Source organism: Pagrus major, chromosome 5, assembly GCF_040436345.1.
Source record: "Pagrus major chromosome 5, Pma_NU_1.0".
In the NCBI taxonomy this organism is placed as follows: Eukaryota; Metazoa; Chordata; class Actinopteri; order Spariformes; family Sparidae; genus Pagrus; species Pagrus major.
Genome location: NC_133219.1, coordinates 39,613,221 through 39,626,482, shown reverse-complemented (window position 1 = coordinate 39,626,482; position 13,262 = coordinate 39,613,221). Strand labels below are relative to the sequence as shown.

Here is a 13,262-nt window from a genome sequence, read left to right as displayed (position 1 = left end):
TTTATTATTTTCACCCCTGCCCCTCAAACATCCTGAGTCCACCACTGCACAACATTTAACAGAAAATGAATTAAAACAAGACATTACATTCAATTAACAGCTGAATATTTGACGTAATTACCAGACTCCCTGTCAGTTTAATGAATAAATGGTTAATGAATGAATGAATGGAGGATTTGGATCATGCTGCCCTCTTATTGTGAACAAAGTACATGTTATTTCAGTAGCTGTGTGTCATCATCACCGGGTTGCCAGCCTTTGATTAAAAGCACATCGTTTGACATCACAAGGAAAATAAATCAAACAAAGAATGTCATGTTGCCCCCTGCTGAGCAAGGTAAATACAGCTGAGCTCACATCACAGCAGTCATTGTCCTATTTTTATACAGATTTAAACAGAACATGAAAGAAAACACGATATTAGATTAAACTAACAGCTCAGCAGCCGGCTGTTGCCATAATCATCACTTTTACAAGATAGAGACAGGAAACAAAAACTCTGATCACCAGACTTCCTGTTATTTCCTGTTAATTTCTAATTATTAATGAATGAATGTTGGATCTGGATCATGCTACCTCTCTTATTTTGAAGGAAGGAAACATTATTTCAGTTGCTTTGTCTTCATCTTTATCTTCACTGTATGTTTATAATCCTCTATCCCTCTGAAAGCTGCAGGAAAAATACATTAAAGATTCATTTGTTTAAAGTGCCCTTTAAGGTGTCCATCCAGTGGACAAAACGTGGTGAAGAACACCACTTTCTGCGCCCTGGTGCCCTTTTTATTGTTTTGGCCCCCGACCCTCAAACATCCTGAGTCCGCCACTGCACAACATTTAAGAGAAAATGAATTAAAACAAGACATTACGTTCAATTAGCAGCTGAATATACACCATAATTAACATTTTAACGAGCTACAAACGGGGAACAGAACCTCTGATTACTAGACTTCCTGTTATTTCCTGTTAATTTCTAATTATTAATGAATGAATGTTGGATCTGGATCATGCTACCTCTCTTATTTTGAAGGAAGGAAACATTATTTCAGTTGTTTTATCTTCATCTTCATCTTCACTATGTCAGCAGTGTGTTTTATTACAGGACCATGTTTATAATCCGTTACTCCTCTGACTGAAGGCAGCAGAAAAATATATATTAAATATTAAAAATCTAAATCTGATGTCTGCTGTGAATGCACAAGATTTCATGTCGACATTTTTTTTTTTGACATTTGTTTTTTTTTTTAATAATTCATGTTGCCCCCCTGCTGAGCGAGGTCCTTTACATTACAGCGCACAGATGTTATTTAACCTGTAACACTGACACAACAATGAAAACAAGACATCACACTCACAGAGATAATCCACTGACAGCTGATTATACACGCGTGATAAATATAGTGTTATATTAGAGGCTTATGTGTGTGCTTAAAGACGCCTACGCCTCAGAGAGAGAGGAGAGAGAGGAGAGAGAGACATAGAGGAAGAGATGGAGAGAGAGAGAGAGAGAGAGAGAGAGGGAGAGAGAGGGAGACTGCATGGAGAGGAGGGTTGTGCATCAGTCTACTGGCGCTCAAACGGGTTATTGCGCACACAGCAGGCTGAACCAGCGGCTCCAAGTGTGCAGGCGTCCTCTCTCCGCCGGACCAGGAGGTTTCCGGACAACTTGCATTTTCTGCTTTTCTTCCTCTTAATGAAACAGACGTGAGTGATGCTGAGCGACTCTGAGGCTGCGATGTTTCTCCTGTGAGGGCAGTTTAATGTGCTCTTTATCCGGTTCCTCCAGAGGATTACTCCTTCCCCTCAGTAACGATGGGTAAGTCATGATGAGCTTCACATTTTTTTAGTAACACAGTTTCTCCCTCATCAGGATGTTTTGTTTCCAGACCTATGACAGATTTATTAGTTCCAAACTGGATTTATTACATCTGAAGAAAAGGCAGTTTACTGTTAATTAAGCATTAATGGAATCGTTTGTGAATATTTGCTTTTACATCTCTAAAGTAGCAAACATCAGACCCTGTTATTAATTCTTCATGAGGCAGGTCTGCTGTCTCAGACCTCCAGCTGCTCCTCACTACATGATCTCCTGTCTGAAGAATTCATTTCTCTCCTGTTCGGACGCAATTTCCTCAAACAAAGTCCCCCCCTTTGATTGCCTGTTTCCCCCTATCTGCCCCCAACAGGTTCTGTGATGTTGGACTGGAGGTTATCATGTCTTCTTCTGCAGGCAGCTGCTCTGCTGCTGCTCAGCAAGGGGGAGAGGATGTGCCCCGCCAGTTGTCGCTGCGAAGGCAAGATTGTTTACTGCGAATCGGGCATCTTCCAAGACATCCCAGCAAACATCACCACGGGATGCCAGGGTCTGTCTCTGCGTTATAACAACCTGCTGGTTCTGCTGCCCTACCAGTTCGCTCATCTCAATCAGCTCATCTGGCTCTACTTGGACCACAACTCCATCAATTCTATAGATGCTTTAGCCTTCCATGGCGTGCGCAGGCTGAAGGAGCTGATCCTCAGCTCCAATAAAATCTCCCATCTGCACAATAAGACATTCAGAGCCATACCAAACCTGAGGAACCTGGACCTATCCTATAATAAGCTGCAGTCTCTGCAGCCGGGACATTTTTACGGGCTGCGAAAGCTACAGAACCTCCACCTTCGATCTAACGGACTGAGACAGATCCTCATTCGTACCTTTCTGGAGTGCCGCAGCCTGGAGTTTCTGGACTTGGGTTATAATCGCTTGCGGAGCCTCACCCGCACCACCTTCTTAGGACTGTACAAGTTGAAGGAACTTCACTTAGAGCACAATCAGTTTTCCAGGATTAACTTCTTCATTTTCCCTCGCCTTACCAACCTGCAGGCTCTTTATTTGCAGTGGAACCGCATTCGATCCATCAATCAGGGCGTGCCTTGGACCTGGCAGAAACTACAGAAACTGGACCTGTCAGGGAATGAAATCCAAATCCTGGACCCGGCAGTTTTCCAGTGCATGCCGAACTTACAGACGCTCAACCTCGAATCCAACAAGCTGAGCAGCGTGCCTGTGGAAGCTGTGGCGGCGTGGACGTCGCTGACCGCCATCAGCCTGGCAGGTAACTCCTGGGACTGCAGCCCCAGCATCTGCCCTCTCATGGGATGGCTCAGAAACTTTAAGGACCCCAAAGACATCAGTATGATCTGCAGCAGCCCCAAGTCTGTGCAGGGCGAGAGAGTCGTGGACGTGGTGAGGAATCACTCGACGTGTGGGGACTTGTCAGATGTGTTATCCACGACTGCTCTCTTCTTCATTCTCACATCAACACCAGTCATGAACATCACAGATTACCTCTCTCCCTCTGATGCCACACACCTGGCTCAGACCGAGTCACCTGTGCAGAGATTAACCCCTCTGTCTGTCCGTCCTACAGCGACCGACAGGAAGACAACGACCATGAGCTCCACATCAGCCGTCTCCCTTGAACCCCCGACATCATTTACCCCAGAGCTACAGTTCGAACATATGGCTTTCCATAAAATCATTGCAGGCAGCGTAGCCCTGTTCCTGTCAGTGTCATTGATCCTTCTGGTTATTTATGTGTCGTGGAGGCGCTACCCCAACACCATGAGGCAGCTGCAGCAGCACTCAGTCAACCATAAACGCAGGAAAAAGGCCCGCAAGCAGGAGCAGGACCTTAACTCCCAGCTGCAAGAGTACTATCTGAGCTACCACTCGAACTCTGAGACGATGGACACTTTGGTGAACGAGAGGCCGTGCACGTGCACCATATCAGGATCCATAGAGTGTGAGGTCTGAGGTCCACCTTAAGGGACTAAAACTGCAATTTGTGAAGCAGAGGTAAATGGTTTTTCCACCAGATTAAGTGGCTTTATCTCTAATGTGAGGTGACGGATTCTGCAGCTCTGAGGGAAACACTTTGGGACATCGTATAATATAATTACGTGCACAGAAAACAAGACTGGATTGCGGGAGGTATATTTGGAGCTAATTATCACCCTGACTGACACGGGAACAGTGGTGGGGTCAGCCAGGTTAGCTGTGTATAATCTAATGAGTGGATCTCTGCTACAGTAGACGTCAGCTCTGTACAGAGGCTGACCTTAGTCTAACTATATCGCCATAGAACAAACGAACCAACAAGGCCACTTTTTACATGCTAGTTCTGATTTTTATTATGTAGCTTGTGGACAAATTTAGGATGTGTGTGCGTCTTTGAGTGTATGTGTGTGTGTGAGCGTGTTGTGGGGGGATGATGTCCTGAATCTTCCTGGTTTACCGACTGCTGGTTGGAAGAGTTGCACCTCTTTTCCTCACAGATACTATTGGTCCCATCAAACTGTCTCGCATTCGGCACATGGTGCAGCAATCAGAAGTAGCACTTCTGCAAAAAAAATGTGTGAACAATCGCAGAGAGAGCGTCTCGTCCTGAGATCTGTTGCATGAATTCATTCTCCCTCCTGCAGATGCTTCTCTCTCTTATCAAACTATCAGCTCTAATTGATGATAATGTTGTATTTCGGTTCATTGTGGAACAAGCCCAACAAACAAACTATTTTTATAGGAACATTTCACCTGAAATTTAGAGAATTCAGTCATCATCTCCTCCCTCCACGCTGATGGAAGGTGAAGTTTCGTAGTCCACAAAACATTTCTGGAGCTTCACAGCAAAACAATGTTGCAGCATTTTCCTCAACAACTGAAGGAGCTGGGGACTTAATTTAAAATGTAGAAAATGACAGAAACACATAAAATGGCTCCTTCCTCGAGCGTGGATACCCAACCTGAACACATTAGAAGCGGATGTCCCCAGTTGCTCAGATGGTGGTCGTGTCCTCGCAGCAGTGGCCCAGGGTTTAAAACAGACCTGTGGCCTTTTGCTCAACATCAACCCTTCTTCCTCATCCCATTCCCTGTCTATCTTTGGCTGTACTATCACAATAAAGCCATGAAAATACATGTATATATATAAAAAAGAAACAATGTCGAGGGTCAGTTCAGATTCGGTCACATTGGTCAGTGCTATAGAGAAAATATAGCTTTAACGATCATCTACACTGTACACGTCTGTAATCAGGGTAAACATCTGTACAACCGTAACTATGGTAACGACTGTATGACAGGCTTCAGCTTACATTAACTTTGTCGAGTCGGGTCGGGACGTTAAAAAACAGAACGCCTCAGGCTCCAATCAGCATGAGGGGGAGGAGATGATGACTGAATTGTTTATTTTTGGTGAACTGTTCCTTTAAAACCCACGAGTCTAATCTCAGGACTGATATTTTCCAAGCTGTAAAAAAAAATATCTGTCGGGTCTAACGAAGGCCTTGGTGTGTCAAAAATAACGCTGTTGGTTTTCATAAAGACTTTTGTATGGATTATTACTATCATTATGATTATGCATTGTTTGTGTAAAGACATGACAGTATGGGTACTAGGCCTTCTATGTGATTATGACTGTGTAATTAAAAGAAACACTGAGAACTGATGAGAAGGTTTGTGTGTGTGTGTGTGATGAGAATATCGATGACTGGAGCTTCACATGGAGAAAAATCCCCTCTCTAAATCCAGGCATTGTGCTCTTGATGTTATACATTTTCATTGGATTTGCTGCTGCGTGAGAAGGGAGCTGACATATTTTCCATCATGTCGTCTCATTTTCTGGCTCTTGTCTCTCCTATCCTCTCGTGGCACTACGGTATTGACAGCAGTATCGATTGTATCTGGGTTACGCACCAACTCCAGCTCGGTGTAGGTGGCTCATGTCGGTCCCCGAGACCCAACAGAGCCGCTCTGTGGAGACGGCATGTTTCATTCTCCATTTTTATCCTGCAGGTTTTTGCTTTTAGTGCATGTGGAGCACAAGTAGGCGACGCCATTTCTGTGCTTGTCCACGATGATAAAGAACAATATGAAAGTCCCTGAAACCAAAGATGAAAGGAACAGTTCAGCCACAAAATGACAACTCGGTCATTATCTGCTCATCCACACGCTGATGGGAAGTCAGTGAAGTTTTATAGAACACAAGATATTTTAGAGACGCTGGATGATGCCATTAAAGAACCTGCAGCAGTATATATACATACATATGTGTGTGTATATATATATAAATATATATATATATATATATATATATATATATATATATATATATATATGTATATATATTTATGTGGTGCCTCCACACTGCATCATGTTAATGTTGGTGTTCAGTGGAAGTTTTTTTGAGCGGGACGTGAAGATCCATACCACTCTCATATCTGTACGGCAAATATGTAGCTGGAGCAAGAAGCTGGTTGTCTTAGCGTCGCATTAGGACCAGAAATGGAGGAAACAGCTAGCTCGTGTTGCTCAAAGCTGACAGAATCTACCAGCACTTAAGTTCACTAACATAACATAGACATAGTAAAGGAACAGTTCAACCAAAAAATGATAATTCTTACTCACTCACGTGCCGATGGAAAGTTGAAATGGAAAGGAGACATTTTGTTGTCCACAAATCATTTTAAAAAGTAAAAGACAGCTTGTTCGGTGTAATCCAAGTCTCCCATATCCCAAATTGGTTAGAAATTTTTTTTATTTACAACCTTTGTGCATGAACAAGCTCATGGACAGTCACCAGGATAACATACTGGCACTTAACGTTCCCGCAAAACACTGATGTGTCGGCCCACGCTCACATTACAAGTTTATGACCTGACTGTCATACTGGGCGGTGGAGGATTGTTTGCGGCGACAAAACTGAATGAATGAAAAGAAAATTGAACCTAAAAAAACATAAAGTTTCAATGTATCCAAGGATTGCAGAAATGCATATTCATTTATTTTTATGATTGTGTTGGCAACCGAACAACCAAAAAGAAAATTGCAGATACAGCTCGTCCAGCATAATCCATATCTCCAGAAGCCCCAGATTGATTTGAAGAGATGTTGTTTACACCCTCGTGCACTCACTTCAGACGGGGTGCATGCTGAGGCTTCTAGCTTAGCAGCTACAGTGAAGACTTCACCTCACAATAGGTTACATTTTTTCACCATTTGTGTTTGTTTCTTTGGTGGTTTTGTGCTGCTTCAGTTGTGTAGCAGAATGCTGCAGCGCTGTTTTGCTGTGAAGCTCGAGAAATGTTTCGTGAACCACAAAAATTTCATTATTCAGTGAGCAGATAATGACTGAAGTGTCATTTTTGGGCTGAACTGTCCCTTTAAGAGTCTCCCTTTTATATAAACATGAATTCTCTGAATATACTCTCCTCGTGTGCGGTGAAAGGAAAAGGGAGAATAGAAGCAGGCTGCTGAGGGACAGAAGGTGTTACGGGTCAAAGCAGTTATGCTATTAAGAAGATATCAGCCCACCTCAGTCTGTCTTCTTCCTGTCCTCTCTTCTCCTTTCCTTTTCTCCCTGCCTCATTTTTTTCCGCCTTGCTCGCTGAGGAGAGAAAATTAACCTACGCCAGGGGACATATGTGCATGAGTTAAGCCAGTGAGGATTAGGCAGTGCTGGTGCTACAGCTTTAAAAAAGGTGTTTTTTTCTCCCTGTGTAGCACTCATCTGAAAACAATAATCTAATGCTTACTACAGTCTTTCCCCACAGCTGCTGTTCTCAGACCTGTGCTGAGGTGAATTTAACTCCCTCTCCTTGTTATCAGCCATTAGCATGTTCACACATCTCGTGTGCTGTGCGTGTAAAGTTTCTCTGGTCAAAGGTTGTTCAGATAAGAATTTATGATCTCCCATAATTCACTTTCTAAACATGAGTCAGGCTTTCTTTAGCCTGCAGGCAGGCATGGAGGCACGCTGCCAACTGAATTCATATCCATATATTTCAGCTCTTATGATGAATTTCTTCCAGTGGCCAATGGGAAAAAATGCGAGGGCCGTACGAAAAATGTAATATGTACAGAACAAATGATTTGTTGATCTAATTTTGGCAGATATTGTAATTAGTGTTTGATTTGTCATATCGTGACTGATGAAAAGCAGTTGCCCGTGTTTCGAAATCTTTTGGTGTTGTGCAGCTGAGAAAAGAGAGAATGCTGATTAGGAACCTTTGGTCTGCAGATCATTATTGGGGATATTTGTTCAGATGAAAAATGTTGGGAGAGCTCAGCATTGACTTGGTATAACAATGCACAAATAGAAGCACACTCGACCTGCAGAATCTGCAACAACAACGCAGCCTAATGCTCCGAGACATTAAAAGAAAATGTCTTTTTGAGTTTATCACGGTACCTTCTAGCACGAGGTACTCCGAGCAGATGAGCCGAGGCCAAAAACAGAATCAGTAACATCATGCCTGGAAACATCCAGAAATACAGCATGTTTTCCCTGCGCTTCCTGTAAATACTCACTTTGAGGGATAACTTGTTCAGCTCTCACTGGCAGGCATGAAATTTTGATTCACATACCTCACTGGGGGAAACTATTTGAAGGTAACATGTGTGCAACGCTCCGCTCATCTTTGCCAAAGGTTATGCCTGAGATTTTAAAAGGCAGGCACAATCAACTAAAAGCAGCAGTGATGACATTTCTACACTGTTGCTCGTGGTTTTATTGTCAGTAGACCTCAAATATATATTTTATTTTTATCTGGCGGCTTGATTTCCATTTAGGAGGTGAGTAATTCAGAGCGATGGTTCTGAAACTTTTCTTGCCGAGCGTTACACGAGAAGGTCGATATCATCAACAGTTCACCCAAACATGAGAATTCAGTAATCGTCTCTTTTTCTGACTTGATTATTATTCATTAAAAAGTCTGTATTGTTTTTGGTGGTTGTTTTTTTGGTTTAACAGATATTTTGTCATACAATCTGTATTGCATAATAATCATTACATTTATCAGGAGTAAAATCTTTTTTAGGATGATCAAGGACAAAATAGATTCAAACAAGTGAAATGCTCTGACATGAAAACCGCCCGGCAACAAGAAATATCTTCATACACACTTTATTGGCTTGATTTAAGCAGTGCAGACACGAGAGTCGTATCAATTGTTTCATCTAACTCAGAGCAAGAAAGATAATTAGCACACTGCCCAAATATTGGGAACAGTTCCTGTCTGTCATGTTCCATAAATGCTCATCGCTCCTCTCTGTGAGCGCGTTTCATTAAAACACTCCCTGTAATGTTTGTACTTTACAGCCTACCAACCACTCGAAGGGATCTCTTCAAGGATCATTGAGCCAGAGAGCTCTTAAATAGGACAAAATGAGCTCACTAGACAGAGCAGAGTCTTTCTTTCTTTCTTTCTTTCTTTCTTTCTTTCTTTCTTTCTTTCTTTCTTTCTTTCTTTCTTTCTTTCTTTCTGTCTGCAACAACAGCCAGTAGAATCACATCCACCCTCTTATGAATTTAAGGATGCACATGTTAGTCCTGGTAGCTTTGAGCTAGCTAGTCAAAATAATGAGTTCCAGGCTGTTAAATTCAAAATTAGCGTCAGCTGAAAATAGAGTCAGTCAAGTATGAAAGCATTCAAAGACAGTGGTCACAGTTTGGGCCGGGGAGAAGTTGCACTGTCTCCTCTGCTCCCAAAACAGGATTTCTTTGTTACTCCACCTTTTGTGCACTGTATGTCACCTGAAAAATTCATTTGAATACTAATGCTTTACAGCTTTTGTCAGTCGTCCCAGTGGACCTTCACAGGAGAAAAAATTGCTCTGTGCTGCTTTGTTCACGTCGATGGTAAGAAAGACCTTACAGTGTGCAGTAAGAGCAAACTGTCTTTTGAATAACATCATTGTTCCAACAAGGAGACATTACTTAGAGTGCCGCCACACAGAGTTCTGAAATAGCTTCCAAGAAAATTATTTTGTACAATAACATATTCATACATTCATATTCATCTTTCCAATTCATTACCCACTTGAAACTTCAACATATACAGGGTCGCTTAATGAGAAGAAAGAATGAGTGCTCTGCGTTCAAGTGAAAGCAGTCGTAGATAGAAAAACAAAAGTATTCCTGTAATGTTTTTCACAATAAAAACACTTTATAGTAAAAATCCTCCCAGCAATGTTAAATGATATTATACAAACCATAAGTGGAAATATTTATTCCAGAAATCTACTATAATACAGTACATTTTATGGGTTACTTCTTCACCCATAACAACAGATCCCAAAGCTAGCTTTGATTTAATTAACATCAGGAAATCATTTTCAGCATAAACCCAGTTAACAGCTTGACCTTTTCAGCTGCATTTTTACTTCCTTTGACAGAATGTCTGCTACATTTAGAGGCTTATGTAATATTTATATTTGTAGCCACAGATTTAGAGCTTAGATTAAGTCTGTATCTTGTATCTAACACATGCTGTACATGCACACTGAGTGATGTAAGAGTAATATAATGCTTTCTTTAGAGATGTTACCTCATTGTTTCTTTGTGTCTTTGATTTATTTCCCCCGATTCTTCAGCAGACTCTGCTTCCCACGCCGGGGAAATCAACCAAAAGGCAAACAACAATTAAATGTATAAGATTTATAAGCAGCGCACCTTGTCATATTGTTGTTTCCTGAGTAATAAAACATCACTAAAGAGAGTGTGCTCGTGTCCACGGAGGATCCACTTTAGAGGCAAAAAAGGAAAGGCGTACAGCTCTGCGGAAAGAAATAAAATAATGTGCTCTCTTTTGGTCGCCTCACACACTAATACATGCACACACACACACACACACACACACACACACATACATACACACATTTCAAAGACAGTGCAGTGGTTTGACAGCTGCCTGTGTGACTGACATGATGCTGACTTGACAAAACTGGAACAAAAGAAAATAATAATGATAAATAAAATATGTGAAATAGGAAGACACGCTGTCAGATTCTTTCCACTGTCAATTTTCTGATTTTAAATCAAGAGGAGCTGAAATCAAATGTGACCTGATTGATCACTGGGAGGCTGAAACAGACTCTGGAACAACACATCCAATATTTATACCTTTAAACCCAGAGGGGATGAGGGGGGGGGGTCTGTCTCCCTTAATTAAGACTTGGACCCCCAAAACAAGTTAAAACAACAGCTTGGATGAGTGGATTATTTATATATAAGTCTTTCCTCTACTTTTAAATATCAAAATCTATATTACCCATATTTATGCCGGAAATAATACCGCAATATGGTTTCGGACACCCCTAAACCGGACCATACCATTTCTTAACCTTGACGTTAGCTCGTTTGCTAGCTTAACTGCTACACACGTCTTCCCTCGACTCTACTCTGGGGTTATGTAAGTAGCTATTAAGTTAATTTAATACACGTTAAAGTTATTTTCTCGCCTTGAGAGTTTTTTATTAGATTGTGTCAAGTGTCTGCGATAAAATATATGAAGCTAAAGTTTGCTTTAACGTTTTTTTCGTGGCTCATCGCGCGCCCTTTCACGTCCAATGTTGGCTAAATGCTAGCTAGCATGCCTGTGGGTTAGCATGTTGTTACTAATATAACATGTCATATTATCTAATATTTTAGGTGACAGTCATGAGCAGTGACGCGATGGAGGATTAGTTGTTGAAGAAAAACGTTTTGCCATCATTATAGAGCTTATTATTTTATTTTGAAAGTGTCTTCTGTGGCTGGTGTGGTTTACCGTATTTCCTCGAATAGTGGCCGCGGCCTTTATTTACCTCTTCTGCAGAAGTAGGCTTTCACATCTGCCTCCTCTTTGGCATGTTGACAGTGTCTTTGGTTCTGGTAAAGCATGTGTGAGGCAGAAATGATGGTCTGCTGTCTTGTGACTTGCTGCTAGGATGCTTTCTTGGTGACCCTTCACTGCTAAATTATTGAGCAGGTGTAATGGATTTGATTCATCATCATCACAAGCATCATGTTGTGAGGATTGTATGACCTCAATGCAACTGTTGTCATATTGCTGGTTTTATATATTTATGTATGAAGATGTTTCTGTCATGAGAAATATGGTTAACTATGTAAGTGCAGGAACGTGCAGTAAATACAATCTGTAGTTGTCATTTTCACTTTCATTCAGTTGCTCAATAGACGACTTTGAGAATATGTGTTAGGAGCCGACTCCTCCTGTCTTTTTTTTAAAGTGCTCTTAACTGTTAAATCTGCTGCTGTCGTTTCTTGCAAGTTCACAGACTTTCCATTCAAACACCCGTTTGCAGCGAGCGTTCATGTTTTTGACACCCATGTTGGAGGGGGTATCAATATGTATTACTTTTTAAAAGTAACTGTATTATAAACCAAACTCTAGGGATTTTAATAGCATCATTCCACTCACTATATCAAGTACAGTATTGTCATCTGTGTAAACTGTCATGTTGAAGAAGATCTGCACTTTTGTGCATGCATTATCTGCAGTGCCTTTGAGCCAACCCCCTCTCGACTTCGAATCAAGTCCTTGATCAAACTTTAAATATTTCCTACCCATATATCACTGACTTCGTGCCTGGCATTGCATTCGTAGTAGCTAAAAAACAACATTAATCACTCTATTTGATTTGAAATATCAGCTATGTGTTAATGGTGTGTATGGTTGGAGGGGAGTGGCGGAGAGAGCAGGGTTGTAGACGGGTCCCACAACAGGACAAACTAGGTGTTTGTTGGCTCTATTAATAGGAGAAAGAGGAGATATGGGAGCAAGCTGAAGGATGCAATGAGAGACAAGCCCCAAAAAACGTCCCCAGCAACTAAGTGACTTATGTCTTATTAATAAGTAGACTTGGCAACCCTGTGAATTAGCGCCTGTGCTGTATGGGGTTCCCTTTGAGCCCCCTGATTGTCATTGTAGAATTGGCTCTCCACCTCTAAATGTTTTTATTCCAGCGTACTGCTTGTAACAGCAGAGTCACAAACACTGCCATTATAAACGGCTCTAATGTATTGCTCTTATTAAGTTTTTTCTGCATTGAGACCTCCTTTTGACAGAAGTTCCCTCAGGCTCAGCGCTCTGGGCTTCGCTGTTACTGCATGAATGATGGCGGCATTAGTGCAGCAGAAGCATGCGGAGGCATCCACAGTGCTCTGAAACATCCTAACAAAGATAAAAACCCATCTTTATTACCACAGAGACTACACAGCAAATGCTGTTACAGAGTAGAGAAAAAAAGAGATGGTGGATTTCTGGTGGATCACTGAGGTTTGACTTCCTTTAACAACTTGAACCTCATGTCAGCTGGGATTTTCCCTGCAGGGCTCTGTCTCTGCAGCAGATTCCTCCTCGGCTGTTTGTTAAGTGGTGTTAAGTAATCTTTAGCATCCATTGACCTCTATTGGCAACCAACGAACTGTGGCAACATCAGC

The 13,262-nt window shown here is 41.7% G+C and overlaps 1 protein-coding gene across 1 annotated transcript; it reads left to right on the top strand.

Annotated features, from left to right (window-relative positions):
• The first annotated feature begins 1,809 nt into the window (after positions 1-1,809).
• On the top strand, positions 1,810-3,796 carry lrrtm4l2 (leucine rich repeat transmembrane neuronal 4 like 2). Its single transcript, XM_073467127.1, has 2 exons — positions 1,810-1,813; positions 2,184-3,796. Exons 1-2 carry the CDS (start codon positions 1,810-1,812, stop codon positions 3,794-3,796), a joined length of 1,617 nt encoding a protein of 538 aa, XP_073323228.1.
• The last annotated feature ends 9,466 nt before the right edge of the window (positions 3,797-13,262 follow it).